Source organism: Felis catus, chromosome B3, assembly GCF_018350175.1.
Source record: "Felis catus isolate Fca126 chromosome B3, F.catus_Fca126_mat1.0, whole genome shotgun sequence".
Classification (NCBI taxonomy): Eukaryota; Metazoa; Chordata; class Mammalia; order Carnivora; family Felidae; genus Felis; species Felis catus.
Genome location: NC_058373.1, coordinates 826,908 through 854,273, shown reverse-complemented (window position 1 = coordinate 854,273; position 27,366 = coordinate 826,908). Strand labels below are relative to the sequence as shown.

Genomic DNA, 27,366 nt, shown 5'->3' with positions numbered 1-27,366 from the left:
AGGGGCAGAGAGGTGCACGGATAGGACAATAGAGGCGGAGAAACCGAAAGAAGATCACAGAACAGCAGGGAGGTGATGGCTTCCCAGCCCCGAGAGCGACGAGGTGGGCTCCTCCTGCAACATGCCGGCGGGACGCAGCCCGGCTCCCTGTCCAGGCTGCTGCGGTGGAACCGGGCTGGGCCCCCAGACCACCCACCCCCACCCCCGGCACCTCTGGTGACCACCAGTCCGTTCTCTACTTTTCTGGGAGTTTGGTTTGGCTTGGTTGGTTTTTTAGGTTCCACTTTTCTTTATCCGTTCATCCTTTGATGGACACTGACGTGGCTTCCGTGTCTTGCCCACCGTACATGACGTTGCCGTGAATGTGGGGGTGTGGGTGGGTTTTGTAATCAGTGACTTTGTCTCCTTCCGATAAGTACTCGGAAGTGCAGTTGCCGGATGGTAGGGTCGTTGTTTTTCCAACCCGAGGACCCTCCACACCGTTCTCCGCGGCGGCCGCACCGGTCTGCGTTCCCACCCACAGTGCGCGAGCGCTCCCTTTCTGCGCGTCCTCGCCGACACCTGTTGTTCCCTGTGTTGTTGATGTTCGCCATTCTGACAGGTGTGAGGTGGTATCCCCGTGTGGTTTTGGTTTGCGTTTCCCTGCTGACGAGTGACGTGGAGCGTCTCTTCGTGGATCTGTTGGCCATGTGTGTCTTCTTTGGAGAAATGTCTATTCGGGTCCTCTGCCCATTTTTTAACTGGAATGTTGCGTTTTTTGTTATTGAGTTATATGAACTCTTTCCATACGTTTTATATCAGCTCTGTATCAGATATATGATTTGCAAAATCTGCTCCCATTCCGTAGGCTGCCTTTTTGTTTTGTTGGCGGTTTCCTTTGCCGTGCAGAAGCTTTTTTGTTTTGTTTTGTTTTGTTTTGAGAGACAGAGAGAAAGAGAATGAGCAGGGGAGGGGCAGAGAGAGGGAGAGAGGGAATCTTGAGTAGGGTCTGTGCTGTCGGCACAGAGCCTGACACAGGGGACTCGATCCCACAAATGACAAGATCGTGACCTGAGCCGAAATCAAGAGTCTGACGCCTAACGGACGGAGCCCCAGGCGCCCCTGTGCAGAAGCTTTTTATTGTGATGAAGTTCCGTTCGTTTATTTATTTTTGCCTTTATTCCCGTTGCCTTTGGAGTCAGATCCAAAAACACACCGCCGAGAGTGAAGTCAAGAGCTTCATGACTACATTTTCGTCTAGGATTTTTATGGTTTCTGGTCTCACATGTAGATCTTTAATCCATTTGGAGCTTATTTTTGTGTGTGGTGTAAGAAAGTGGTCCAGTGTCATTCTTTTGCACGTGGCCGTCCGGTTCTCCCAGCACCGTTTGGTGAAGAGGCTTTTTCTCATTGCACGTTCTTGCCTCCTTTGTGGTAGATCAGTTGACCGCGTAAGCATGGGTTTCCTTCTGCTCCCTTCTGTTCCATTGATCCGCGTGTCCGCCTTCGTGCCGATAGCGTAGTGTTGGGCTCACCACAGCTTTCTAATACAGTTCGGAACCGGCCAGCGTGATGCTCCCAGCTTCCTTTTTCTCAAGACCGCTTCGGCTACTTGTGGTCTTTCGTGGTTCCACACGAATTTAAGGATTGGTTGTTCCATTTCTGTGAAAAATGGCATCGCACTTTTGAGAGGAATTGCATTGAATCTGTAGATTGCTTTGGGCATGTGGACATTTTAACAGTATTAAGTCTCCCATCCGAGAGCGCGGAACGTCTTTCCATTTCCTTGTGTCGTCCTCAGTTGTGTTCTTCAGTGTTTTATACTTTCCAGAATATGGGTCTTCGCCTCTTTGGTCAGGTTTATTCCTGGGTATTTTATTATTTTTGGTGCAATTGTAAATGGGGTTTTCTTAATTTCTCTTTCTGCTGTTTTAATATCGCTGTGCAGAAATGCAACAGGTTTCTGTACGTTGATTTTGTATCCTACGACTCTGCTGAGTTCATTTATCAGTTCTAGTAATTTTTTGGTGAAGTCTTTAGTGTTTTCTAAATAGAGTATTATGTTATCTGCAAATAGTGAACGTTTTATATTTTTCCGTATCGACTCGGATGCCTTTTACTTCTTTTCCTTGTGTGGTCGCTGAGGCTGAGACTTCCAACATCGTGTAGACTAAAAGTGGTGAGTGGACATCTGTCTCATTCCTGACCCTCGGGGAAAGCTGTTTCTCACCACTGAGGATGATGTTAGCTGCGGGTTTTCCACATGTGGCTTGTGTCATGTGGAGATATATTCCCTCTAACCCTGCTTTGTTAAGAGTTTTTATCACAGATGGATATTGAATTTCTTCAAGTGTTTTTTCTACATCTATTGAGATGATCATGTAATTTCTATTCCTCATTTTGCTAACATGGTCTATCACACTGATTGACTTGTGGATGTCAAACCATCCTTGCAACCCTAGAATGAATCGCACTCAGTCGCAGTACATGATCCTTTCAAGGTGTTGTTCACTCGGCTTGCTAATGTTTTGTTGCGGATTTTTGTGTGTATGCTCATCAAGGATATTGCCTGTGACTTTCTTTTTTCGATGGCGTCCTTGTCTGCTTTTGGCATCAGGGTAATAATGCTGGCTTGGGAAAATGAGTTTGGAAGCATTCACACCTCTTCAATTCTTTGGTAAGAGTTTGAGAAGGATAGGTGTTAAATCCTTTTTGAATGTTTGGTGGAATGCACCAGTGAAGCCTTCTGGTCCCAACTTTTGCCTGTTGGGGGGTTTTGATTCCTGATTCAATCTCCTTCCTGTAACTGACCCATTCAGATTTTCTGTTTCTTCAGGATTCAGTCTTAGAAGACTATGTTTCTCGTAATTTACACAATTTTCTAAGTTGTCGATTTGTTGGTGTCTAATTGTTCATAGTAGTCTCTTATGATCCCTCGTATTTCTTTGGTATCAGTTGTAACTTCCCTCTTTTGAAAGTTCCTGATTTTATATGAGTCCTCTCTCCTTTGTTCTTACTGAGTCTAGTTAAACGTTGATCAGTCTTATTTGTCTTTTCAAAGAACCAACTCTTCTTTTCATGGATCTTTGCTATTGTTTTTTTAGTCTCAATTTCGTTTATTTCTGCTCTGATCTTTATTTCCTTCCTCCTACAACTGCTGGGTTTTGTTACTCTTTTTCTAGTTCTTTACGTGTAAAGTCAGATTGTTTACTTGAGCTTTTTCTTATTTCTTGCATCGCTACGAACTTCCCTCCCAAAACTGCTTTTGCTGGATCCTGTAGATTCTGATATGTTGCATTTTCGCTTCTGTTCACCTCAAGGTTTTTTTTTTTTTTAATTTCTTCACTGAAACATTTGTCATTCAGCATTGTGTTTAATCTTCACACGTTTGTGGGGTTTTTTTCCCGTTTTCTTTTTGCAAGCGATTTCCAGTTTCGTACCGTTGTGGTCTGAGAAGATGCTTGACGTGATTTCAGTCTTAAATTCATTGACACTTGTTTTGTGGCCTAACATATGGTCTCTCCTGGAGAATGTTCTATGTGCACTTGACCAGAATGTGTGTTCTGCTGTTTGGGGACGGACTGTTCTGTGTAGAGCTATCAGATCCATTTGGTCTATGTGTCCTTTAAGGCCACTGTTTCCTTGTTGATTTTCTGTCTGGATGATGTATCCACTGATGCAAGTGGGGTGTTCACGTCCCCTACTGTTAACTGCATTGCTGTGCATTTCTCTTTTTAAGTCTCTAGTATTTGCTTCATGTGTTTATGAAGCGTATGTTGCATACATAAATATTTAAAATGTTGTCTCTTCTTGCTGGATTGACCCGTTTATCATCAGTAATGCCCATCTGTGTCTGTAATTACGGGCTTTGTTTCCAAGTTTCTTCTGTCTTAGGTAAGTGTAGCTACCCCAGCTTTCTTTTGGTTTCCATTTGCGTGAAGCATCTCTTTCCATCCCTTCGTTTCCAGTCTGTGTGTCCTTACATCTGTCTGTCCTTACATGTTATAGAGAGCACATAGGTGGGTCTTGTTTGTTTGTTTTTTTTAATTGATTCAGCCACTCTGTGTCTTCTGATTGGAGAATTTAGTCCATTTTTGTTTGTGGTACTTACAGATCGGTATGTACTTGTTGCCATTTTGTTCATTATTTTCTGCACATCTCATATTTCCTCTCTGTTTCTTCTTCTCTTCTTGCTCCCTTCCCTTGTGGTCTGACGCCTTTCTATAGTGTTACGTTATGTGGTTACCATGTGACCTACATACATCAGCCTACAGACACACCTTGGAGATGCTGCGTGTGCGGTTCCGGACCGTGGCGATAAAGTGAATGTTGCGATAAAGCGAGTCAAATGCATTTTTTGGTTTTCCAGGGCATGTTAAGGTTACATCTACGCCGTCCTGTAGTTTATTATTTCTTGGACGTGTGCGATAGCACGATGTCTGAGAAAACAATGTACTTACATAAATTTTAAAGTATTTCTAGCCAATGTTAACTCTCTCCTGAGCTTTCGGTGAGTCATAATCGCAGATCCCCGTAATAAAATTAATAGTAGCGAAAGAACTTGAAATACTGCAAGAATGACTAACAGGTGACACAGAGACCCAAGGTGAGCAAATGCCGTTGGGAGAATGGCACCACCGATGGACTTGTCTGTTGTGGGCTTGTCGCAGACCTGTAGTGTGCAAAAGTGCAAAATGCAGTAAGCAGAGCACAGTGAAATGAGGTGTGCCCGTGTGTGTGTGTGTGTGTGTGTGTGTGTGTGTGTGCACCCCAGTCTAGTTTAGTAGCTAGCAATTTAAGTTTGAACACATCCTAAAACTTAACATTTTACACCCTCTCCCCCACGTGTTAGGCTTTTCATGTCACGTTTCACATCTTTTTTATTTTTACCCCTTCCCTCGTTGTTGTGGTTGTAGTTATTTTTACTGCTTTTGCCTTTAACCTTCATTCCAGCTTTGTAAGGGATTGAGCCGCTGTCTTTACTACACGTCTGCCTTTACCGTGAGATTTGCGCTCCCACGTGTGCTCTCACTCCCCGCTAGCGCCCTTGCTTTTCAGCCCAAAGAAGTCCCCCGAGTGCCTCTTGCTCGGCCAGTTCCGTGGCGGTGAGCCCCTATGGCTTCTGCCAGTGTGGAGAACGTTCTCTCCCCTCAGTTCTGAATGACCACCTTGCCGGCTGGCGTGTCCTTGGCGGAACGTTTTTCCCTCGGCACGTCGACTGTACCCCGCCACTCCCGCTGGCCTGCGAAGTTTCTGCTGAAAAATCTGTTCATAGTCTTGTGAGGTTTCCCTTGTATGTAAGAAGCTGATTTTTCTTGCTGCTTTGAGGACCCTCTTTCTCTTTAACTTCTGATGTTTCCGTCATAGTGTGTCCCGGTATGGGGCTCCTTTGGTCACCTTCCTTCGGACTCTCTGGGCTTCCCGGACCCAGATGTGTGTTTCCTCCCCCAGGTCAGGGTCGTTCACAGCCGTTATGTCTTCAAATGACTTTTCTGTCCCTTTCTCTCTTCTTCCGGGCGGCTTACTACCCAAACACTGTCCCCCGCGGGTTATCCCCTGGGTCCCTGAGCAATCTTCCTGCTGCTCTTTTCCAGTGTGTGCCTGGCTTCCAGATGACCGGTCCTGTCTTCTGCTTCGTCCGCCGTGTTGTTGAACCCCTCGTGTGTTGTCCAGAGTTACTGTATCCTTCCCTCCGTGACTCCTGTTTGGTGCCTTCTTGTGTTTTCTCTCTGTTGAGGCTCTCGCCGTGTCCCTCCGCTCTTCCCCAAGATCAGTGAGCCTCTCCGGGACTGTTACTCTGAGCCCTCTATCAGGTAAATTAGCTGTCTTAGTCTCACGAAGGTTTTTTCACTGGAGTTTCATCTTGTTCTTTCTTTGGGAACATATTCCCCTGTGTCCTCATTTTGCCTGGCTCTCCGGGTTGGTTTCCGTGTATTAGGCAAAAGTGCTCTCTCCTCATCCTGAAGGGGTGGTCATGGGAAGCCCTGGGTGGGTGTCAGTCTGCTGTCTGCACGGGGCCCCGGGGAGGTGGCCTGCCAGGAACGTCTCTCCGATTGTTTCAGTCCTGTGGGGCCCAGAGCTGCAAGCCCCCCGGCCACCAGAGCCACACGTCCAGGGGACACCCCCGTGGAGACTGGGCACGGATCTGTGGTGGGGGCGTGGGGGCAGAACACGTCGGGGCAGAACACATCAAGCCTACCTGCTGGGTTCAGTGGAGTGGGGGCCACGGCCTCCCCTCACTTCAAAAACCCCCGGGCATTCCTAACTTCGGCTGTTCTCACCCCATCACCGAGATCTCTTCTCCCAACCTTGCTGCTACCGTGAGGTCTGCTTCCCCTGGAGAAGCGGCCCCGTCCCTCCATGCTGGCAGGGGAGGTGGAGAAGAGTGGGAAGTAGGCGGGCACAGGGACAGTTGTACCACCCACAGTGCCCATCCCGGGGTCTTGCCTTCCCCACCAGGGCCCGGACCCCTGAGAAATGCAGCCACGCCAGGCAGAATGGCTGGCACAGAGCAGGTGCTCAGGGGGCATATTGGCAGTATTATCGGGAATAGTTTTTTAAATTTTTTTGATGTTTATTTTTGAGAGGAGCGAGAGAGAGAGAGGGAGAGAGACAGAGCATGAGCAGGGGAGGGGCAGAGAGAGGGAGACACAGAATCTGAAGCAAGCTCCAGGCTCTGAGCTGTCAGCACAGAGCCCGACACTGGGCTCAAACTCACGGACTGTGAGATCATGACCTGAGCCGAAGTCGGATGGACGTTCACCCAACTGAGCCACCCGGGCGCCCCTATCGTGACTATTAATAAGAGTAAGGGGACGAGGACCACAGACGCAGGGTGCCTTGTGGAGACATCATCAGAGCCCTGGAGCGGGATGTCGCTTTCAGGTGTCTGTTCATCCTTTCCTTCCTCAGCCATTCGTCAGCACTTACTCGGTACCAGACTCTGTGTGGGGCTCCGGAGTACCCAGAGGAAGGTAGCCAACCCCGGCCCTGGCCTTGAGCAGTGCACGGCCCGTGAGTCAGTCAGGCGTGAGACCCCCTGGAAGGAGGGGCCTCAGGGGGACACGATCCTCAGTGACAGAAGGACGGGGGCCTAGCAGACACCCCCACCCCGGCCAGGCCGAGATCCAGACAAGTACCTGGCGCTCTGTGTGTGTCCTGGCAGACACGGGGCCACGCCTAGGCCCCCAGGCCACACCCGGGCCACACACCCGAGCGGGACAGAAGGGCGCCAGGCCAGAGCCTCCCCAAGGCCTCCCACGGGCTGTACGGGGAGACCGGGAGCCGGCCCAGGCCTGTCCTGAGCTCCAGGAAAGATGCAGAACACTCACCTCCAGCCGGGCTGTGCCCTCCTCCCCCCCACCCAGCAGATGGGCAGGCACACGTCCATGAGGACAGAGACATAGATGGTGCAGGTGTACAGGGAGATCACGGAACTCAGAGACACAAACGGCCCAGCTCGTCCACCCAGCACCCCGCCCCCCATCGCGGATGAGAGCCCGAGCAGGACAGAGGAAGGGGTCCAGCAGCCCCGAGCCGCACGGTGGGTCAGACTCCACGTCCGGTGCCCGTTCTCTCCCAGGAGGCCACTTGTCCCTTAACTTGGGGCGTGCCCCTCCCAGTCCTGGAGAGAACGCCGGATGACGGGGGAGCCCTGGACTGCGGGAGCCACATCACACCTCCCACCGCAGCCCCTCCGAGGGAGGGCGGTCACCGTGTCGCAGGCGCCTGCACACCCACGGGCCACCTTGGCCGCACCGGCCTGGGACCGGCCGCCTTCCCGGCACCACACGGCCGGCGCTTTACTGGGTCTGTCTGCGCGCGGCCTAGGCCCTCGTTCAGCCTTGCTCAGTTCTCCAGATTCCTTTCTTACTAGCATCTTCCCGGAACTTGGAGCTCACCAGCATGGGGGCTTCGTCCTTTCCCAGCGGATTTTACTGCCTCTGTCCGCTTTGTGTCTCTGTCCCTGCCTCCCTTCTCCGTCTCCCTCCATCGCTGTCTCCACTCTGTCCCCATCCTTGTCTGTGTCCCCCGCCCCCCAGGCCCCACGTGGAGCACAGTCTGGTTCCTGAGCCGCCCAGAGTCAGGACTGGTGATGACTCAGGTGGCTGGGAGCAAGTTTACCGTCCCCTGGTGAGCACTGGCTGCTGGTCACCGGGGCCACGTGGCCGCGTAAGCCAATGTCAGGGGGAAGGCTGGCGGGCACACGGGACCGCACTGCTCTCCCGTCCCCTGGGCCACTTACTCTGCAGCCGGGGCCGCAGAAGCATCGCCGGCCGAGAGCAGCCGTGTCCCGGAGGGGGCCTCGGGCAAGCCCCGCTCCCTGTGACATGGGGGCGGTGTGCTTTACCTCGGGGTCTGTGGTCCAGGGAGGCCCTGCTCTCCGCTGGCTCTCCCTCCTCCAGCTGAGGCTCCCCAGGCTGCCCGCGCAGCAGGCCCTTCGGCCTCTGCCCCGAAGGCGCCCCGGGCCTGCTTGTTAGGAGACACGGTGAAGATTCTGGGCTGTGCCCGCCCCCAGGGCCCCCACGCCCAGCCCTCCACCGGCCGCTGCTCGGTCACTCAGGGTCTAGACAGGGTCTCCAAAGACAAGATGCACGGGACCCGTGTTAGGAGACTGGCCACGGCCACGCGGCTTCACCCGGAGCAGGGGTGACAGAGGCAAGGCCTCGCAGAGGCGGAGTACATGAGGGCTGCGCTAGCCCCTCGCTGTGGAGGTGACGGGATGGCGTGGGGAGGAAGTCTCTGGGGACAGACCCTCCTCCGAGGGGCAGAGAGTTGAGCGTCCGCATGGCTCCAGAGGCGTCTGTGGTGGCCTGGGTTCAGGCCCGGGAGCTTCCTCGCGGCTAATTCCCTGCTGAGGGGGGTGGCGGGGGTCACGGTACCCAGGCTGGCAAGCGGCCGAGTGTTCTCTAAGCTGGGCCAATCGGGAAGAGGCCTCTGTTAAGGGAGAGGGGCCTCAGCCAAACCCCTCACTGCCCGCAGCTCTGGGGGCCCGGCTCCCGGGGCTTTGCCAACCCGGCCCCTCCCCGGCAGGTCCACACCCCCCCCCCCACCCACCCAGCGGCTTGGCGGGGAAGGAGACCACTCTTGCCCTGGGAACAGGGCCTGGTCCCATCGGTGGGCCCATCCAGCTCCAGAACATCCCCCCAGGGGACCCAAGGAGACCCACCCTGTCCGTCCCATTTCTGAGTTAGGACCCGAGTCTCACCCGCCTATAAGCTCCGTAAGCTTTTCCGTCTCTACACGCAGCGCCAGGCCCCAGCTTGTGTGTCCTCCTGGCTTCTCTGCTTTCCAGCTGTGTGGCCTTGAGCAAGTGGCTTGAGTTCTCTGTGCCTCAGGTTCACCCCCCTTGGTGAGTGTGGGACTCCGTGAGATCGTGGGGGGACAACCTGGGGGTGCTCACCGTCTCTCGAGAACCACCCGCGGCTGCCTTCCTTCTTCACCTGCTTCTCCCTGGGGGCAGGTGGGGGGCGTGCCCACCCTTCCGGATTCAGTTATTCGAGGCGGCAGCTGACAGTTCCTTCCACAGCCCCAGTTGTCTGTTTCCTAGGAAACAAGTGAGAGACATGGAGTGTGCAACAACACGCACACACACACACGCACGCGCACAGGCACGCACGCACAGGCACACCCTGGCTGCCACCCAGACTGACCCTTAACAGAAATACAGGAAATGTCAGCAGAGGCTAAAAATAGTTTACGCACCGCACCTCGGTTGCGGGTCCTTCCCCCCCCACCCCGACCCCCCAAACCTGCCCCTTATCCTGCCCCTCCCCCTCTGTGGCCCCCCCCACCTCTAGTCGCTCCAGCCAAAGACCTGAGTGTCGTCCTGGCGACGTCCTCCCAGCCCGTCCCCCTGCTGGGCACCGCCACCCGGACCCTGCCGCCTGCCCCCCTTGCCTCCGGCATCCCTGTTCCTGCCGCCCCTCCCGCCCCAGCACACCAGGCGCAGATGTCTGTGCCGCCCCCACACTCCACGTCTAGCGACTGTCACTCCTGGACCAGAGCCCCAGCGCTGGGCAGTCTTCCTGCTGTCTCCGGACTGATCAGGGGGTGGCTTTCTCTGCCCCGACAGCCCCTTGTCACCTCCATACAGCAGTGAGTGTGGCTGTGGCAGTTGAGCTCGCGAGGGTCCCGGGCATTATTCTGGGGGTTCACGCACTTTAGCTCGTCCAACAACATAACAGACATGCGTCCGCCGTTGGTTCCTCCGCTTCCCAGGAGCCCAGGGACGGGCCGCGAGCTTGACCCGCCTCCAAGTCCCCTACACCCGACAGAGGTGCTTCCCGGGGCCGCTCCTGTCTGTCCACCGCTGTAACCCCAGCACCAGAAGAGTGCTCGGTACACTTCCGTGCAGTGAATCGAGGCACGCTGCACCCAGCGGGCACCCACTTCCCAGGGGATGCTCTCGTGGGTTTCCTCCGCCGTCCTCCCAGCACACCTGGCGGTTGAAAAGTGGCTTTTCTGCAGTTTGTTGGCAAACGGGACTTTGGGGGCCCCGCTTGCTTCTCACGACATCCAAAGCATGGGCTCTGTTAACATCGTGAGTCTGGGCCCGGCCGATGTGGCAGCAGGCACTTTGCGAAACAGCTAGGCTGGTAGCGGCAGACGCGGCTGCTTCTGTGGACACCTGGTAATCAGAGATGTCTTCTTCTCGGTGCAGCATTATTTCACGGTCAACTTCAGCCACGAGAACCAGAAAGCCCTGGAGCTGAGGACAGAGGACGCCAAGGATTGTGACGAGTGGGTGGCAGCCATCGCTCATGCCAGGTATGTCTCGCCCACCCCACGGTCCTGGCAGAAGGGGCTGAGCCCAGGGACCCCGTCTAGAGCAAACCCAGGCCCTGGAGTGGGAGGGCGCGGAAAGGAGGGGAGCGGAGAAGGGGCCGTAAGGGAAGGCCTCTTGTGGGGGGTGCCCCTCAGAGCCCCGAAGCTCCGGGTCTGTAGCTCCCTCGGGTGCCCCGGGAGCCAGATGGGGACAAAAGCAAAGGGCTCTAGTATATGCTGCAGAGAAAGTGGGGTTCCACGCTGGATTGAGTCTTTTGGGTCCTGGAGAGGTGACAGGCTTGTGGTCTGGGGTGTGGCTCCACAGCTGACAGTCCCCTGGCAGAGCTGAGTACTGTCTGAGGGCAGGGACACCCGGATTCACCCCTCCCAACAGGTGACTTTTATGGCTCAGTAGAGAGAGGTGTGTTTCTGTGTCTGTCTGCCTATTACACGCAAGGTCCTGAAGGCAGAGACCAAAAGCGATCCAACGTCCCCAAGACTTATAGAGGCCTGAGCAAGTGCTCAGCAAGGTGGATTGGAAGAAGGCAGGGATGAACGAATGGATAGAGGGTGGATGGGAGATTGGATGTTGAGTTTGTGAAAGATGAATGGAGGGTGGATGGGTGATTAGCGGATGTGTTTACAGTATGAGTGATGGTGGATCCATAGACAGCTGTGGGTGGATGGGTGGGTGGTGGGTGGATGGGTGGATAGGTGGGTAGATGTAAGGATGATCGGATGGACGGATGGACGGATGGATGGATGGTGGGTGGATGGAGGGATGATTGGGTAGGTGGGTGGTATATGAGTGGATGGATGGAAATGTGGATGGACGGACGGATGGATGGATGGACGGTGGGTGGATGGAGGGATGATTGGGTAGGTGGGTGGGTATATGGGTGGGTGGATGGATATGTGGATGGACGGATGGATGGATGGATGGACGGTGGGTGGGTGGAGGGATGATTGGGTAGGTGGGTGGGTATATGGGTGGATGGATGGATACGTGGATGGATGGATGGATGATGGATGGATGAATGGATGGTGGGTGGGTGGATGGGTGGACGAATGGGTAGGTGGGTGGGTATAATGGTGGATGGATGGATGGACGGTGGGTGGGTGGAGGGATGATTGGGTAGGTGGGTGGGTATATGGGTGGATGGATGGATACGTGGATGGATGGATGGATGATGGATGGATGAATGGATGGTGGGTGGGTGGATAGGTGGACGAATGGGTAGGTGGGTGGGTATAATGGTGGATGGATGGATATGTGGATGGATGGATGGATGGATGGATGGATGGTGGGTGGGTGGATGGATAGATGAGTGGATGGAAGGATGGATAGGTGGGTAGATGTAAGGATGATTGGATGGATGGATGGATGGATGCATGGATGCATGGATGGACGGTGGGTGGGTGGGTGGAGGGATGATTGGATAGGTGGGTGGGTATATGGGTGGATGGATGGATACCAGAGCCCTTCCTTGAGCTCTGGAACAAGTGAGCTGACCAGAAACCCTTTATTATGGCCACAGCATTGACGTTGACTTTGGGGTCAGGACATCTCCAGCCCTGTCCTCAAGGAGTGTCCAGCAGTGGAGACCAGGTTCTCACACCATGAACTTGTAGAGTCAGGCTCTGAGTGTGGTGCTGGGCAGACAGGTGTCCCCCAGGGATGTCACGGTCCAGTCAGGAAGACATTAGACACATTCACAACTAGCTCTGGTATCTGACAGCTGTGGTAGGGACCAGGCACCACGCAAAAGAGATGTTACTTCTATTTGCAGGGGTTGGAGGAAGCTGGAAATAGGGTGACACGTGACCTGAGCTGGAGGACTAGGGTTGTATCTAATGGGTTTAACTGTGAGGACTTTGGCCCCCAGCCCCATCGCCAAGACACTGATGTAGGAGACTTCCAGAAACAGTAAAGAGACCTAGTGCGGGTGTTGGAAGGTGGACAGTCATACCCAGTCTTGAACACCCAGCCGAAGTTTTTGGCTTTTACTCTGTGAACAGTGGGAGCTATGGAAGGTGTTACACCAGGAGAGTAACACGATTAGAGCTACGGATTTGAGTGGAAATTGCCAGTGTTTGGGAGGACGGATTCATGTGGGAAGAAGCCAGACTCAGAGAGACTCAGGGGGGACGTCAGTCTCCCCGACACTGACCTAGAACCAAGAGCAGGGTTTCTAAGTGTTGAAGGGTTAGAGAATTCTGATTCGTTGTACATTCTGATGACCAGGGTTGCGCTGACTTAGAAAATCAATTAATACAGAAGTGTTTTAGAGACAGGGAGACGCTGCTGTGTGTGGAGTCCAGCCTGGAAGAAACGACAGCCTGAGGTGGCAGGTGCCGGACCAGGGTGGGGCCCCATCATTCACACACACGGGCAGGCGTGGGAAATGGCTCAACCACTTGAGAGAATTGGAAGGCCATTGCCTAAAAATTAGCAACTTAGAAATTGTCAGGCCTGTTGTATGGCCAGCAATGCCACCTTCTGGTACTTGTCCGGGAGGAACAGAAGTGCCCACGAGAAGTCTCACGTGCTAATGTCCTTAGCGGCTTTGTGCATCATGGTCCCCAGACTAGAAATAGCCGGGGTGTCCATCAGCAGACAGACATACAGACACGCCCCGGAGCATCCACGAGACGGAATACCGCTCTGCGATGGAAAGGAAGCCACCACAAATCCGCGTGACAAAACGGATCAACGTCAAAGTCAAAGGAAACAGAGCCAGACACAAAATAATACACACCGTGTGATTCCAGTTATGTGAGCTTCTAAATTTTTTTAATGCTTTTATTTATTTTTGAGAGACAGAGAGAGAGAGCTTGAGAAGGGGAGAGGCAGAAAGAGAGGGAGACACAGAATCAGAAGCAGGCTCCAGGCCCCGAGCTGTCAGCACAGAGCCCGACGCAGGGCTCAAACTCACGGACCGTGAGATCATGACCTGAGCTGAAGTCGGACACTCAACCGACTGAGCCCCCCAGGCACCCCAAGTTACGTGAACTCCTAAAACGGGCAGAGCTAAAGTGTGGTGAAGGAATCTGGACAGTAGTTGGGGGTGAAGGGGTGGCTGGGAAGGGACGTGAGGGAACTTCCCGGGTGATGGGAACGTTCTTTTATCCCAGGTCAGGCACGCACTGATCAAAACCACTCAGACCTCGCACTTAGGGTCTGCGGTCTCCATTCTATGCGTGTTAAACCTGAAATTTTAATTATGCAGTCCCTTGGGGCGCCTGGGGGGCTCAGTCGGTTAAGCGTCCGACTTCAACTCAGGTCACGATCTCACAGTCTGTGAGTTCGAGCCCCACGTCGGGGTCTGGGCTGATGGCTCGGAGCCTAGAGCCTGCTTCCAATTCTGTGTCTCCCTCTCTCTTTGCCCCTCCCCCATTCATGCTCTGTCTCTGTTTGTCTCAAAAATAAACGTTTAAAAATAATAATAATTATGCAGTCCCAAATCTCTGACCTGCCTTTTCTGTGACCGGCAGAGAAAACTCCCTTTTAAATGGTTCAAGTGATTAGGTCAGGCCCACCTGGACACCCTCCCCATCTTCCCGCCAGCTGTGTCGTGTGTCGGTTAACGTGACCGAGGGAGAGGGGTAGCAGCCCATCCAATTTATGGGCCTGGGGCTTAGGAGGGCTTGCGCACCAGGCCCGACTTGCTTCTCTGCTGTGTAACTAGGGGGAGACTACAGACCCTGAGCCGTGGTTAGCTCCAAGTCTAATACATCGTGTGTGTGTGTGTGTGTGTGTGTGTGTGTGTGTGTGTGTAAGAGGGAGCCTGACGTCCTCCCGCAGCTATATCTGGTAGCAAGTGTTTCTGCCGGTATTTTATTTGTTTACATAACAGATACATTGTACACACAAAAATAAGCGCTGGGACGTATGAACGGCATGCAGGGACACTGTGTACTCTCCTGCATATGTGACGTCCCAGCGTCGGGGGGGGGGGGGCCACCTCTGAGCTGTGCGCGAACAGCCGCGTGTGGAATGTTACACCCGCGTGTGCATCACCCACACGTCGGGAGGGGAGCTGTGTGCCGCCGACGGCCGCGCGGGCACGTGCAGACCCACGTGGTCGGGGGCTGCAGACCTCGTCTAGCTCCAGCCTCCACGCTAAGTGACTGTCGTTTGGCGCGAGTCCCGTCCCTTCTCCGGGCCTCGGTTTCTTCATTTATAAAATGAGACGGTTGGTCTTTCGTGCTTCCCGAGCCCCCTTGCAGCCCCGAGTCTGGGTCCGTAAGGACGGTGCTGCACAAAGAGATACTCAGTACCTCGTCTCTGGAGGAGGTGGGGGGAGGCGGGAATAAGGGAGGAAGGGAGGCAGAAGCCGCCCAGACAGTCCTCGCGCGGCCCCGAAGTGGAAAAACTCCCTGGATCGTGTCTCCCTGGAATGAGGAGGCCCCTCCGTGCTCCCGGCCCAATTCCCCTTGCGAGTAAAGTCGACTGAGCCTCTCAGGAAGTGGGAGAAACTTTAAAACCGAATATTCTGGCTAACGTTCATGCTTGGAGTGGAGGCACAGAATCATTGGAATCAAATAGTTCCGTAAACCAGAGACGCCCCTCACACAGCGTTTACCTTGAGACGGGGCGGGCCGGCGAGGGCACAGCTGTGCTTTCTGGATCAGGGTGTCCCCCAGGCCCGCTGCCCCCTGCCCCCCCACACCCTCCCACCTTCGGGCTCATCTGAGGGAGCCTCCTCGGACACCGTCAGGGGACCAGGTGCGCCCACCACCCCCGACACAGCCCGTTTTGCAGAGCTGCTCCCCACCCACGGCCTCTTGGGGTCCTCCTGTCTCTCGGGGCTTGTGGGGAAGCTGTCATGGTCCCATTTCGGTCTCAGAGCACCTGTGTGTGGCTCCTGAGTCGGTGACAGCAGCCAGCACCCACCCCGCCGACCAGCCACACCCAGGGCAGCCGGAAAGTCACATCAGAAGATGCCAGACGGAAAGGCGTCCCCTCGATTGGGCAAGTGGGAGCCAGCTGGTGACCCCCGAGAGGGACCCAGGTCCTGTGGGCGCTGGTGGCCGACCCAGGCCGGCCTGGGCTCGGAGCGAGGGCAGGAGAGACCGCGGGGACGATGGGGGAGGGCAGGCCACTCTTTCCACAAGCCTGCAGAGGTGGGAGGGGGCTTGGTCTGTGCTCCGTGTGGAGGACAAAGCCCATGGAACAGGGGCCGCTGCTACTACAGGGGGAAAGGCAGGGTCTGGGGCACGGACACTCGGGGTCCAGATGGGACTTGGGCTTGGGCAGGGATGCCAGGGGAGGGAGGAGCTGGGGACCCAGCACAGGAAGCAGGGAGGGGAAGATGGGGACCCAGCACAGGAAGGGGGAGGGGAAGATGGGGATGGGGCTTGGGGGGGGACCCGAGACCCCAGACCTTCCCTCGGAGTCGACGTCTGGCTTTCCAGTTCCCTGCCCTTCTGCCCTGTGAGGCTGCACCCCTTTCCTGGAATGGGGTCTCTCCCCAGCTCTGACACCTGCAGATGGCCGTGATTGTGCTGTGGGGAGTCAGGGAGAGCTGGCCCAGACGCAGGTGACCTGGCCCATGACCTTGGGTGTTCCAGGCTCCCCACCGCCCCTCCTGCCCCCAGTTGTGATGCTCCGCAAGTGTGAGGTGATGCCTGTTAATCTGCACAAATGCTGGGCTGTCTCTTCCGCCCCCTGCTTATCCTTTGGGGGGCCCTCTGACCTGTCCCCACTACCTTTCCGGCTTTGTTGCCAATCACCCCCACACAAGCCTCCCAGCCAAGGCTGCCCTCGGATGGGCGCGTGCCCAGAGCACCGGGTTCGTCATCAGAGGCCTGGCCTGCAGGGACATAGTCCGGGTTGGAGACGGCATTTCAGCTGGACCCGGGGCTAGCCTAGGAAAGAGGACGGGGCTAGCACAGGGAGGGCAGGGGAGGTGGATTCCAGACAGGAGGTCTGTCCCGTGCAAAGGCCTAGAGCTCCTGGCAGGAGAGCGGGACCCGTCGGACCCAGAGGTTGGAGCGAGAGACGGGCTGGGGAGGAGGCGGCCAGGCCGGGGCCCCGGATGCTGTGTCCTGAGGGGGGGGGTGGCCCCCCCGGGGCTGGATCTCTAGGGGTGCTGGGGGCTAACCTGCGGCGTCCATCTGTCCATAGCTACCGGACCCTGGCCACGGAGCACGAAGCGCTGATGCAGAAGTACCTGCACCTGCTGCAGATTGTGGAGACGGAGAAGACGGTGGCCACGCAGCTACGGCGGCAGATCGAGGATGGGGAGATTGAGATCGAGCGGCTGAAGGCAGAGGTGACCGCTGGCTGGGCGCGGAGGGGGCCAGCGGGGGTCCAGGCCCCAGACCGGCACCTCAGAGCACCCTGGGCTCCTGCAGGTGGGGCGGGGCAGGGGGCGGCGGGCCGGTCTCCAGATGTAGACGCAGCAATGCAGGCGGTGCAGGAGGGGCGCGTGGCCGGATCTGGGTTCGGATCCCACCTCTGCCACTGAAGACGGGCAACTGGAGCAGGCGCCCTAGGCTCTGTGCCTCAGTTTCTTCATCTGTAAGGTGGGCTTTTCGCAAGCACATGGTGCGAGGTCACGAGTGCATTGGGGTACTATGCCGAGGACCACGCTGAGCACTCGGCGGGGGCACGGGCCCGGTCATCGGAGCGTGCGCTCCTGTGTCAGCACCACAGCAGCCCCTTCCCCTGCCCGTTGCGGGGAGCACTCTCACGGGGTCGTCGGGCAGCCGTCTGGAGGCTGCGCTGCTGCTGGACTGAGCCCACTAGGCTTTGATCCCGAGTGTCGTCTGCGAAGCAGTTTCTCATCAGAAACGCGGAACCGGGGCCTCCAGCATCGGAACCCGCACTCCCACAGCCTCCCCAGCAAGCCCCTCTTGCGTGAAAGCATGGGAGACGCTCTTGGCCCTTAGACACCCTGCTAGCCGTCTGCCCACCCCGGAAGGATCTGATCCCTCACCCCACAGCACACTTGGAACCGTCTGGCCCCGTCGCACAAGAGCCGCGGACTCGGAGCGGAGGAGGGGACGTGAACGCACAGACACTTGCAGCCAGAATCCGCTGCATAATTTCCAGGGCCCAGTGCAAAGGAAATAAGCAAGGCCGTGGCTAGGGCTGGGGGAGTCCGCCCCCGGCCCACCACCCCAACCCAGGTGACCCCCAACTTCAGCCTCCACCGCCCCCAGCCTCTGCACCATGATGCACTATGTTCCCAGATTAGGGGGTCACCCACCTGGTGCACTGGCTGCTGTCTCCCTGAGACACCATGGGCCACGCCCTCTGCACCTGCACCCAGGCCCCTGCAGGTGGCACAGGGTCTCCAGTCTCCCCTGCTCCTGCCACCCATTGCCTCCAGGGCACAGGGTAGCCATGGTCATGGGTCCCAGGGTGCCAGGCTGTGGGGAGGGGGCAGCTGAGAACCCGTCCCGGGGAGGCAGGAACACACGTGAGCCGAGGCCTCAAGCACCTGGGGTGTGCTGCACTGTCCCATCTGATGTCACCATAAAGCACAGATTCCAGAAGGAAATTACTAAGAATTTCAAGATGGCAGTTGCACAGGTCCCACCGTGTGCCCGCGAAGCCAGCTCTGCCTGGGAAGTTCACAGACTAAGGTCGCCACTTCCGCCTTGGTGCTCGGCGGCCAAGCTGTCCGGTGCCCTTGGAGGTTGAAATTCAACGAAGTTTCAGGTTCAGTATTCCTCTTCCCATCCTGCACCAGGCACCTGCAGAGGCGCCTTCTCAGTCCCTCCGTGACCAGCCACTCAAGGAACCAGGTGCAGAGAGAAGTCAAGTGCCTGAGCTCACATAGCTGGGACCAGGGACCAGGGCCGCCTGTCCACTTGCCAGTGTGTCCACCCTGCCCGGAGCCCCTTCCCACGTGGCTCTGGGATAGGAGCTCGTCCTGTGTCTCAGCACCTGGTTCGTTCTGGGATCGGCCGCATCCTGGAGGCCACTCCCAGGAGCTCCCCAGCCTGGCACACATCCCCGAATTGGGGCTCCACCCTGTGAGGAACCAGAGGCCTGGCCCCTGTCCCATGTCATTAGATTCACGAGCAGGGGTGTCCATGTGCCACTCCCTCATTCACTGACATGTGCCTGCAGCCACCTGACCACAGCTTCGGCCTCGGCTCTTCCCCCAGGCCCCCTTTCCAGTTAGCCAGGACTCTGGCACCTCTTAGCCACGGCACATGCTGTTGGAATGGCCCTGTCATCCCACCTGCCCTGCCTCATGGAACCCTACCCAGTCCAGCACCCCCTCCCAGGGACACCCCCCAGTCCAGCACCCCCTCCCAAGGACACCGCCCAGTCCAGCACCCCCTCCCAGGGAACACTCCCAGTCCAGCACCCCCTCCCAGGGAACCCCCCAGTCCAGCACCCCCTCCCAGGGAACACCCCCAGTCCAGCATCCCCTCCAGGGACCCCCCCAGTCCAGCATTCCTTCCTAGGGAACACCCCCAGTCCAGCACCCCCTCCCAGGGAACACCCCCAGTCCAGCACCCCCTCCCAGGGAACACTCCAGTCCAGCACCCCTTCCTAGGGAACCCCCCCAGTCAAGCACCTCCCAGGGAACACCCCAGTCCAGCATACCCTCCCAGGGAACCCCCAGTCCAGCACCCCCTCCCAGGGAACACCCCCAGTCCAGCATACCCTCCCAGGGAACCCCCCAGTCCAACACCCCCTCCTAGGGAACCCCCCCAGTCCAGCATCCCCTCCCAGGGAACCCCACAGTCCAGCACCCCCTCCCAGGAACCCCACAGTCCAGCACCCCCCTGGGGTCACCCCCAGTCCAGCACCCCCTCCCAGGGGTCCCCCAGTCCAGCACCCCCTCCTAGGGACCACCCCCAGTCCAGCACCCCCTCCCAGGGACCCCCCCCAGTCCAGCACCTCCTCCCAGGGACCCCCTGGCTCACCACCCCTGGTCTCCGATTCCCCACACCCAACCTGCTGGGGGCTTGGAGGGCCAGGCTGTCCTTTGTCACTCTCCCTCACACCTGGCACATAGTAGGTGCTCAGTGAATAAATGTGCGTCACACTCCACTGGGCCCTGGAGGTATGGAAGTGTCCACCCCTGAGGTCTAACTGTGGTACCATGAAATCGGTATTGTGATAGAGCTTGCGGTGTGAACCAGGCAGAAAGTGAGTTATTTTACATCCAGAGAGGGTATGGGTCCATGTTGCATATGGTGTTAGAAGGATTTGCACACCAGAGAAGGCGAGGGTGCAAAGGGCGGGGTCCCCTCTGTGGCTGGGGAGCAGCAAGCAGGTCAGTTGTGTGTGTGTGTGTGTGTGTGTGTCGGAGGCAGCAGAGGTCCCACATGGTGCGAATTTGGAGCAGAGCTTCCTCTGCCCCCTAGTTTTCTGGGGCAAAACATTCTTCTGAAGGGACTTTGAAAGAAAGGCCGTCCTGGTAAAGCTCTCAGGCTGTGGTCTCTCTGTGTCTCACACACACGTCCTGCAGGCCAGGGGGATGCAGCCTGTTTGCAGGAAGTAGGCCGTGAGGGAGGCCGGAGGCACCGAGAAGCCGAGCGAGTGAAGAGTGACCCCCCGGGAGGAAGACAGGCCTCGGAACTTGAGAGCTGGAGGGATCCGAAGACGCTGAGCCCACGGAAGAGGAAGGGACTTAGCCAAGGTGGCTCCGAGGTCACCCGAGTGATGGAGTCCCGGCTCGGGCTTGGCTCTCCTGGTTCCGGACCCCTGGCCTGCGTCTGCCGGAAACTTCCTCCTCCTGAGGAGCCGGGCCTGCAGGAAGGGTGTACGTTCACCCACCACGGTGTCGCCTGCATGGCCCCAAGCCTCCACGGTCCCCCTGACCTCCCACGGCCAAACAAACCCCGCCGCCCTGTCTCGCACGTCCCGAGGGCCTGCAGGGCCTCGCCTTCTCCTGGCCACCTCTTGGTTCCAGCCGGTTCCCCTGTCCACAGCAGCGGCCCGAAGGCAGCCCTCGGTGGCCACCACGCACCCCTGTCAGGGTGGCCCAAGTACCTCGGCGGCCACAACCCCTCATCGCGGGGGCTTCAAGCAGCGAGCGCTGCTCCTTCGCGCACCCAGGGTCCAGCATGGGCCCTGCTCCCGCGCTCTCACCAGAGTCGGGGCCACGGCCCACGAGCCCCGGGCTCACGCGTGGGAAGGGGAACACCTCACACTTCCGGGGACAGAGGCGCATCACAGGACCACGCCCACCGTCGGGTGGCAGAGGACCGAGAAGCCCAGTCCTGCGTCGTCGAGCAGGAGACCCAGAGTCTAACGACTGCCCGACTGCTTCCCCCTTCGGTCCCCAAACCCCGATGCGGCTGGTGTGCAAAATACGGAACAGACTGTGCAAAAGGTTGGACACAGCGGCGGGGCGGGGGGGGCTTCCACGGCCATCGAAAACCGCTCCCAAACAGGTAGAAGACACGGCTGCCCTCACAACCTCTGCCCTTCCGATCACGGGGGTCTCTCACCCACCTCTCCCCTGCAGCTACCAAGCCCGTCGCCCGCCCCGTGGCGCGTGTGCACCGGCTCTTGCCAGCTTGCGGGAACTTGCTGTTTCACCTTCCAGAGTCACTCGGGCTGGTTTCCCGACTTTGGCAGCTTAAGACGGGCCACGGTGGGCGTGTTTCCCCCGTGGAACTCGGCACGTGCTGCCTGTCACAGCTTTTCTTTCAGAGAGCTGGTCGTCAAACGTTTACCAGCACACCAGGGTCTTATTTTGTCTCGGGGCCAGCTACATAATTTGTGGGGCCCGAGGCAAAACGAAAACGTGGGGCCATCAGGAACTTCTAGACAGCAACAGCAGAGCCTTGAACCAAACCTGGGCCCTTAGGGTCCGGGGCGCTGCACCGGTCACATGCCGGGAAACCAGCCCTGAGGCCGTGCGCACTCCCCCCTCCAGCCCCGCAGCCGTGTTTCCCTGCAGATCACGCCCAGACAGAGCTCCGCACCGTGCTGCGTACCTCTGCTGGGTCTCTGGGCTCCCCGGAGCACCTGTCAGGCCACAGAGCTCTGAGGACCTTCTACGACAGAGGGGCATCTCTGGGATGCTCAGCTTGGCTCCGTTTCCTTGCTTCGGTAGCTGTCTTCCCTCCATTTACGGTTGGAAGTAAATTTGGAGCGCTAACGTAGGGCCTACAGGGCAGGGTAGGAGTTTGGAGGCTGTCGCCATATTTTACTAACCTGGAGCACTCAGTTATAGGCCCGGAGCACTCAGGATCCTGGAGTCTGACTCTGGAAGAAACCGCTGAGATCTTTGGTTCAGGGATTCGTTCGGAACCAGTCTTGCAAACAGACTTTGACGTGGACCCCCACCACGTGAGACGGGTCGGCGAGGACACCGCTCTGGGGGAGCAGGACAGTGCCGTGTGACCCCTCCCCGCACAGGCCCACCTCCCTGCCTGCAGGCTGGCTCCTCGCCTCCCCTGCTGCCCCGTGCCCTTGTTCACACCGCCCCCTCTGCTGGACGGGCTCCGTCCCATCGCCCTCCTGTCGGACTTCGATTTGTCCTTCAAAACCTCTTTTGGATGGCCCCTTGCTATCTCCCTGGTGAGACCCCCCCCCCCAACTGCAGGAGCTGCACGCCTCCGTTCTCACCTTGTCCTGTCGGACAGAGAGTGACCTCTGGGGGCGTCTGACCCCCTTGTTAGGCTGGGAGCCCCCAGGGGGATCTGACTCACCCACTTCCAGCTGTGTCTCACCAGAGCCCAGCACAGAGACGTCCCCAGGACGTGCTGATGGGCTTGGCCCGGGAGGACCAAGATGGACGCCTGTGTGGCTTAGAAGAGGCCAGAGGGAGTCGAGAGGGGAAGAGAGCTGGGCTGTGCGGCAGCTGTTTGAAAAGCAAGAAATACAGAAATCATTAGCAAAACCTTGGCTGTTTAGCAAAAAGCAACACCGTGGGCTCATTCCGCCGTCAGTTGCCGCGCTGACTAAATGCACTCTGCACCAAAGACCCCATCTTGGAGGCGCGGTGGGGCGGGCGCCGATGCTCAGGGCCCCAGAGTGTGTGGCAAGCGAGGGATTGCCCCCGATGGGCTGAGCAAGCCAGGCCGCAGGGTCGCAAGTGGGCAGGGCGAGCGAGACGCCCTGGGAGCGTGAGCCCGGCCGGGCCGGAGCGGGGTGCGAGCCAGCGGGTTGGGGTAGGAGCCAAGGTGCCAGCTCTCTGTGGCCGTCGCTGGCGAGTGTCAGCCGAGCAGGCCCTGGGTGCCCACCAAGCCATCCCCACAGGGACCTGCCCAGTGGGGAGAAAGGCTGCCTCTGTGGGCCCACTGGGGCCGCCAGCCCCTGGCAGGGAGAAGCCACCGCCCAAGACCCCTGCGGGGTCCCTGGGCTCGCGGTTCCCCAGAGTCCGCCCCCCAGGGCTTTCCAGTGCCCCTGTGAGCGACACAGCGCCTGACCTGATTGCGTCCATTTTTCGCCCTGGCCCCTGCCGAGGAGCCGTCCTGGAAAGCGTCTCTCCGAGAAGAGCACCATCAGTTTTAAGAACAGGCTACTTACACGCGTGCGTGCACACACACAGACGCACGTCACCGCTGTACAGAGAAAAGGGTACCGTGTGCAGACGGCCGCTGGGAAGCGATAAGGTCGGGCCAGAGGTGGGGGTGTTGACCGGGCATCCCCACGTTTCTGAGCTAAGAGCCTGTGTGTGCGTGCGTGTGCGCGTGCGCGTGTCCTCAGCCCTCTGGCGTAGGGATCAAAGAGTCCGCCTCTGCCAACGTGCAGATGTTTGCAGAGAGCTGACAACAAGCCGGGAGGGGTGGGGGCAGGGGGAACGAGAGGAAGAAGGGTCCGCGCCGGCCGGAATGCTCCTCGGATATTTTCAGCCACTCCGCAAGCAGAGGCTGGGGTAATTTTAGCAACCGGGGCGTGGAGAGGGGGTGACTGCTCCGTTTTGCTCCAAAAGTGCTCAGTTGTGAGAGCCCATTCATCCTGTGGCGCGGCTCGCGGCCTCGACGGGACAGAGCCACACGCCCTGCAGAGGGCGCTGTGGCCCGCAGCGTTTGTAGGTTCCCCTGCGTGGCTGCCTTGCGTTCCTGTGCCTGCCGTTTGTTTGGTGGCTGCTGGTCCGATTCCCTCGCGTGGACGTAGCCCGCAGGCGTGTGCTGAGCACCGGGAGCGCTCTGATGTGGCAGGCAGAGACGGGGGATGCCAGCTCTTGAATGGGGGTCCACAGCCCCCGTGAAAGGCGCCCGGGAGTGGCGGGAAGGAGGCTGGAGGGGCTGGGTCCCCGAGGCACCCCCTGTCCCGGGCCCCGCCCCTCGGTTCTGTTCTTGCAGCTCTGCTGACATCGGCCGGCCGGTGACGCACGATCCCCAAATCGGCCGGATGGAGGCTTTTTAGGGCAGCTCAGACGTTCCTTCCGCGGGGCTGTCCTGTGTTTCCAGGCCGGCAGTTTCCACAGAGGCTCCCAGTCGGAGAAGTGCTTCAGGGCTGCCCAGGGGAGGGGACAGCCAGCCGGCCCGGCTTTGCCTCCGCCACCTGCTTTTCTCTGACGGCAGCAGGGTTTTGTCGGAAAAACTAAGGGGACCACCCAAGTGTCCGCTTACGCGTGAGTGCATTGCCAAGTGCGGTGTGCAGACAGCACGGAACCCTATCCAGCCTTAAAGAGGAAGGAGAAGGAGAAGGAAGGGGTCTGCTGACCCCTGCGGCAGCGTGGACGAACCCTGACGACGTCGCAGCAGGTGGACTAAGCCAGACACAAAAGTTCTGTAGGGTTCCACTTCCACTCGTGACAGGAGGTCCCTAGAGGAGTCAAGTTCACGGAAGACAGGACCTAGACGGTGGGGCCAGAGGAGAGGGAAACATGGTTTAATGGGGTCAGAGTTTCAGTGTGGGAAGGTGGAAAGTCCTGGAGATGGACGGTGGGGACGGCGGCACACTGTGCTTCATGCCAGTGATCCCTGCACCTGAAACTGGTTTAAATAGTTGTTCTATGCTGTTTTGCCACAACAAAAATTCAGAAATAAAGGGGCTGGTGGTTTGGGCTGTGGGGAGGAGAATCACAGATTGAGGCCAAAGCTGCCACATTGCACTGGGGTGCCCGCCGCCCGGAGAGCGCGGGGGCCTCTCGCCAGGAGCTGGGGCCTGGGTGCGCAGGTGGGCAGCCGCACACAGAGCAGGGGACAGGAGCCCTCAGTGGGGTGGGGAGTGGCGGGGGCCCCCACTCACCACTGCGCCCTCGTCTCTTACAGATCGCGACTCTGCTCAGGGACAACGAGCGCATCCAGTCCACCCAGACTGTCACCCCCAACGATGAGGACAGTGACATCAAGAAGATTAAGAAGGTGTGTACCGTCCTCTTTTGAGAGCTTCCCGGCCCTGCCCGGGGTGGGCACTGTCGCCGACTGTCTTTCCACCCCCAGGGCCGGCCACCCCCTCCTTGGCCCCGGACTTGGACTGGATGCACTCTATTTATAGGTGGGGAGGGCAGGTTCCAGAGCGGAGGGAGTGAGTGGGGGGCCGGGACGGGAACCCAGGGCGAGAGACTGTCGGCCAGGAGCTTCTCCCACAACACGGGACAGCCTCCTAAGGCCACAGTCCCCTCCCCATGCAGAGCCTTCTCCTCATGGCTTTGGTCCCCAGCACACCCCAGATTGGAAGTCCACGGGGCCCCAAAGCTGACCCTGGTGCTGTGATCTGTGGGAGCCCAGATGGCATGGGGACCCGCCTAGTGGCTCTGGGTACTGACCCGGCAGCCTGGGGCTGCCATGGGAGCAGGTGCAGGGGGCAGGGTGCCGACCAACAGCCTGGGGCAGCAGTGGGGGCAGGTGCAGGGGGAAGTGTGTGTGTTTGGGGTCTTCAACCCACACGGCGTGGGGGGCTTTTTTCTTTTCAGTTTGTTGCCAGTGCTTTAGAAGCTAAACGATCTGGATTTTGTTTCTCAAAAATAGAAGTAGCCAACATTCATTAAGCATTTTCTATGCATCAGACCCTTCACGCAGAGCCCTCTAGGGTTTTGCCATCATCCGCATTTCACATGGGGGGCAGCTGAGGCGCAGAGAGGCAAAGCCACTTGCCCAAGTCACACAGCTGCTTGCGGGTGACGTTGAAACCCAGCCTCCAAGCTCCAGAGCCGCCACCTCTGTCCCCGGGACACACTGCTGCCCACGCAAGCCCCATTAGTCCCCACCAGCTGGCCTCCTGCGTCGGCGGCGGGACCTGCCAGGCCCCCTCAGGCACTGGGCTTTGCCACCAGGTCTGAGCCGAACCCCACCAGGCAGGGGTCCCCTTTGCTGAGGCTCCCCTGGGCTTCTCTGCCCGTTTGGAGAAGCATTCTGGGTGGAACATCTCCCTGTGCCTGCCGAAATCCCCCTCCCTCCATCTCCACCTTCCTGGAGCCTCAGGCGGGCCCCTCCCTCGTGGAGAGAGCCTCCGAGTCTAGAAGGGGGCGGTCCGGACTCAGGGCCGGCCGCCTCTCCAGGGCAGACGCCCCCCAGCCACACATCCACATCCTGACTGTCCGCACACTTTTCCACTGAGGTTCTGATGAGCACCTGTGCCCGGCCCCCGGCAGGCGGTCCCCAGGTCCCCAACCCTGCGGCAGGAGCCGGGTGGTGCCTGGCCCGGAGGCAGGTGCGTCGGAAAACAGTCGTCTCCGTGGCCATGAGTCAAGGTCCTCTCCCAAGCTCTTGCCAAAGTGGCTGCGCCCAGCGGCCCAACTACACGCCCGCCAAGTATCTGTGCCCATCTCGCCACAGAGGCCAGAGGAGGGCTCCAGGCAGGCCCTGCTGAGGCCCCAAGCACCAGATTAACCAATTTGCCACATTCTGTTCAATTTGCCAATCGCCCTCTATCCCGATGAGTGTTAATTGAGGCTTCTAGGCTTCCAGGCCAGTCGTTGGACGAGGTGAGGAGTGAGGGAGGCCCAGCACGGCCTGGCAGGCGTCTGCCCCCAGCCCCTCCCATGACAGGGACTCAGGGCCACACGTCCCCTGCCTCTGAGGCGAGCTGGGGGTCTGGGGAACATGCAGAGGTTGGGGCGGGGCCTGGCACCTACATTTCCAGCAAAGCTCCTGGGGCAACACGTGGAGTCCAGGCGCCCCCTCCTTAGCCCCTTCGCTCGGATGGGAAAGCAGCTTATGGGACCCGGAGACTCACCCAGGGTCTCGCGGGCAGGCCAGGCCCTGGTCCCAGCTTACCTCCCTGCACACCCCACCGCGGAGGAGGCAGCGAGAGGAGGCACCCGACCCTGCCTTGCCCCCCCCCATGGAGCCCCCCTGCCCTGGGGCCCTCGCGGTCGAGCCCCCCCCGACGGACCCCAACACCGCCCCCCCCCGGGACCCTCGTGGAAGAGCCTCCACCCACGCCGGGTCCCTGGCGGCAAAGCCCCCCCAACCCCCCCCCACCGGGGCCCTCGCGGCTGACCCCCCCCTGACGCCCCCCCACCCCCGCCGCCCCCCAGGTCCAGAGCTTCCTGCGCGGCTGGCTGTGCAGGCGCAAGTGGAAGACCATCATCCAGGACTACATCCGCTCGCCGCACGCCGACAGCATGCGAAAGCGGAACCAGGTGGTGTTCAGCATGCTGGAGGCCGAGGCCGAGTACGTTCAGCAGCTGCACATCCTGGTCAACAACTTCCTGCGGCCGCTGCGCATGGCCGCCAGCTCCAAGAAGCCGCCCATCACGCACGACGACGTCAGCAGCATCTTCCTGAACAGGTGAG

The 27,366-nt window shown here is 58.4% G+C and overlaps 1 protein-coding gene across 2 annotated transcripts in view; it reads left to right on the top strand.

The window, feature by feature from the left end:
* The window catches only part of RASGRF1 (Ras protein specific guanine nucleotide releasing factor 1), a 98,643-nt gene that overhangs the window by 14,905 nt on the left and 56,372 nt on the right, over nt 1-27,366 (top strand). For both annotated transcript variants that reach the window (XM_019831755.3, XM_011282702.4), the window contains exons 2-5: nt 10,643-10,749; nt 16,877-17,024; nt 24,898-24,990; nt 27,108-27,361. In XM_019831755.3, the coding sequence (XP_019687314.2) occupies nt 10,643-10,749; nt 16,877-17,024; nt 24,898-24,990; nt 27,108-27,361 (602 nt within the window). The remainder of the gene's footprint in view (nt 1-10,642; nt 10,750-16,876; nt 17,025-24,897; nt 24,991-27,107; nt 27,362-27,366) is intronic.